The 3053-nt window shown below is 46.2% G+C and overlaps 1 protein-coding gene across 5 annotated transcripts in view; it reads left to right on the top strand.

Annotated features, from left to right (window-relative positions):
- The first annotated feature begins 442 nt into the window (after window positions 1–442).
- Window positions 443–3053, top strand: part of METAP2 (methionyl aminopeptidase 2) — a 49257-nt gene continuing 46646 nt past the window's right edge. For 2 of the 5 annotated variants that reach the window (XM_011990324.1, XM_011990320.1), the window contains exon 1: window positions 1025–1247. In XM_011990324.1, the coding sequence (XP_011845714.1) occupies window positions 1097–1247 (151 nt within the window). In that variant the 5' untranslated portion in view covers window positions 1025–1096. Of the gene's footprint in view, window positions 1248–3053 lie in introns of all 5 variants that reach the window. The other 3 variants (XM_011990321.1, XM_011990323.1, XM_011990322.1) reach the window with 3 other exon arrangements.

Raw genomic sequence — 3053 nt, 5'->3', positions numbered from 1 at the left:
TAGGTGCTGCCTGAACCTTTAAGACAGAGAATGTAAATTTATGCAGCTGCGGTCAGAGCCTGTGTGAGGTTTACTGTAAACCCATTGGCAAGAAGGCTCTTAAAGACATTTTTGATGCCCATGAAGCTTGGTGCCTAGTTTAAAACTAATGAAAACACCTAAACTCTCTAGGTGGACAAAGCCATATTCAGGAGAAATTGAGGAGTTGGTGCAGGCAGCCAATCACAGTCCACTTACGCCACAAACTAAATCTCAAACTGCGGTTTGAACATGAGGCTCAAAACATAAGAATTAAAGAAATGGGCAAAATTCAATTAGTTTCTGGTGAAACGTCCTAAATCCAAAAGAAAGGTGATCGGAAACAGAGAAAATGGAGCGTGATCTTTTGCATTAATGAGAGACACCGTGTCCCCGTGTGTCAGAACCTGTCATTCTTGTCCTGAATTGGAAAGTGAGCGGAGTGTGACGGGATCCCATCCATCTTGAACCGTCCGGGGTTGAGTAGTACAAGAAACTGACACGGAACTCCAGCTTCCAAAATTCTCTCCAGTGCCTACAGAGCCTCCCGGAGAGCTGTGATTGGGAATGTCAACGCAGATTTGATTAAATCTTAGATTTAAGAGATATGTGGAGTCAAGACAATAGGAAAGTGTACAAGTGAACACATTTCTTAGCCCGTTTCCCCACTGCCTGTGTGATTTATAAAAACGCAAATATAAAATATTTCCGTTCCAGCAGAGACGCCGCTTGCTCCTGCGGGTTGCCCCCCTCCACAGGCATCTCCAGCTGACTCTAGAGCTCAAGCTCCCCTTTAAACTTCACCCTGCGCAAGCGGATTTGCACTGGGAATGCCCGAGGCACCGGACCAAGCAGTCAGGTCCGGCCCCAGTCAACTCCCGCCAGGAGGGGCTCCAAGCCGAGACTCCAGCACGCCCCGCCCGAAGCTAGCTCGACACCCTCAGCTGAGTCGTCCGCCGTCCCAGCATTCCCTGCGACCTTACCATCGAGAGCCGCTTCCGGCGTGGTTGGTGTAGGCGGTGGAGAAGGAGCGGGCCCTCGCCGCTCTGTCTCATTCCCTCGCGCTCTCTCGGGCAACATGGCGGGTGTGGAAGAGGCAGCGGCCTCCGGGAGCCACCTGAATGGCGACCTGGATCCAGACGACAGGGAAGAAGGAGCTGCCTCTACGGCTGAGGAAGCAGCCAAGAAAAAAAGACGAAAGAAGAAGAAGAGCAAAGGGGCTTCTGCAGGTAAAGAGAGTTTTATGTTTTCCCAGTCCCCTCCGGGAATGGCTGAACGGTTTGGCTCAGGCCCGTTGAGGGGGCCGGGACGGGGCTCCGGAGCCCCAGACTAGACTGATTCTTAGGCCTGACAGAGTGGCAAAGCCGGGCTGTAGATTCCCAGTCTGAGAAGAGGCGTCATCTCCTCCTGTGGGACTAGAGAGCTGGTGGGGGAGAAAAAAGTGCCTGAGGTTGGCGTGTGATACCTCTGGGGTCTCTGGGCCTGAGCCCCTGTATTACCAGAACTCAGCTCCCAAGCATATCGTGGCACGGTCTTGAGATTGTGCACAGAGCACAGCCCTACCATCTTTTGCGCGATTTGGCCGCCGCCTCAAAAATCCAATTCTGACCCGTATTGCCGCGTCTTTGCTGGTTTGCTGGAGCAAGCTAGAACATATTTTCTTTGGGGGTGGGGGTGGGGTGGGCAAATAAAATGGAGAGCACACCTCCCCCCACTATCCCGGTTCACGTTGAGGTTGTTGTTGCAGCCTGCACTTTTGGGGTGTGTGTACATCTGTGTATGCCCGCGCACTCGTGTCATTAATTGCAGAATTTTTGGTGGTGATACGAATTTTCGCTTACCTAATCCCATAGCATCGCCAACCTTTAGGGCCTTGAGACCTGAATTTAGATGCCACTTGCACGCAGTGCAGATAGGATATTCTGTGGCTCAGAATGGAACTTCTCAGGTCTTAACCTCTAAATCCACTGGTAAGGCAAGGAGAACTGCTGAGAGTTTACAGTTGGATATTATGAGCTAGGAACTTAAATGTTTTCAGAAGTCTGTTTTTGCTGCACAAGTTCCTTTACCTTAAGAAAAATTATTTTTACTTGTTTCTAATTAAAATCCCCAGAGAAACAGAAAAATGGAGAAGTCGGAGGCGATTAAGATGGAATTGAGAGAGGTCAAAGAGAGCTAATCTTCATCTTTCTGAAATTTTGATTAGATGGGAATGGAAGGAGAGTTGTAGCATTGCTGGAACTCTTCCAGAGCAAAATTTATTACTCTGGTGGCTGTTCCTGGCTTTCGAGTGAAATTCAAACACTGCTTTTCGTCTCGTAAGGTGTTCAGCTGACTGATCCTAATGTATTTTTAACAGTTGTATTTCTTAATATGAATTCTCTCCAATAGCCAGAATGTCACTTCATTTCGTGCTACCTGATACTATTACTGTTAATACATGTAACATATTGCTCCTATAGGTAGGTTATAATCACTTCCAGAGCAGGGGCCTGGTCTTGTGCTTAGATATTTGAGCATTTTACTTTTTTAGTAATGGACTATCTTTGCCTATTTATTTTGACTTCACCCAGCCCATCGTGATATTCTTCTTCATGAAACCAGGCTGCTATTACCTATCTGGTATTTAAGTATTTGTTGAGTCTAATAGCTGACCACTATTACAAGTTAAACTACTTGAGGATAGAGACCAGTTCACACTTTTGTTTATCTTTTAGCTGCTAGTGTGTGTAATGGATATTTTCTTGAGTAAATTAATGAATGGATAGTACTGTGTACGTATGGAAGATTTTTGTTATTAAACGAATTCTGTTATGTTCACAATAATGTTTCTGTTTTTGTTTCCTGAGGAAAGGATTTGTAAGTTTTCCAAGATCATTAGAGCATATTCTGGTGGGAAAGTGTCTGTATTAGATTCGATTTCTGCTATTTTATTTTGATCAGCAGGGGAACAGGAACCTGATAAAGAATCAGGAGCCTCAGTGGATGAAGTAGCAAGACAGTTGGAAAGACAAGCATTGGAAGATAAAGAAAGA

Source organism: Mandrillus leucophaeus, unplaced genomic scaffold, assembly GCF_000951045.1.
Source record: "Mandrillus leucophaeus isolate KB7577 unplaced genomic scaffold, Mleu.le_1.0 Scaffold377, whole genome shotgun sequence".
NCBI classification, from domain to species: domain Eukaryota; kingdom Metazoa; phylum Chordata; class Mammalia; order Primates; family Cercopithecidae; genus Mandrillus; species Mandrillus leucophaeus.
This window is presented reverse-complemented; position numbering and strand designations above follow the sequence as displayed.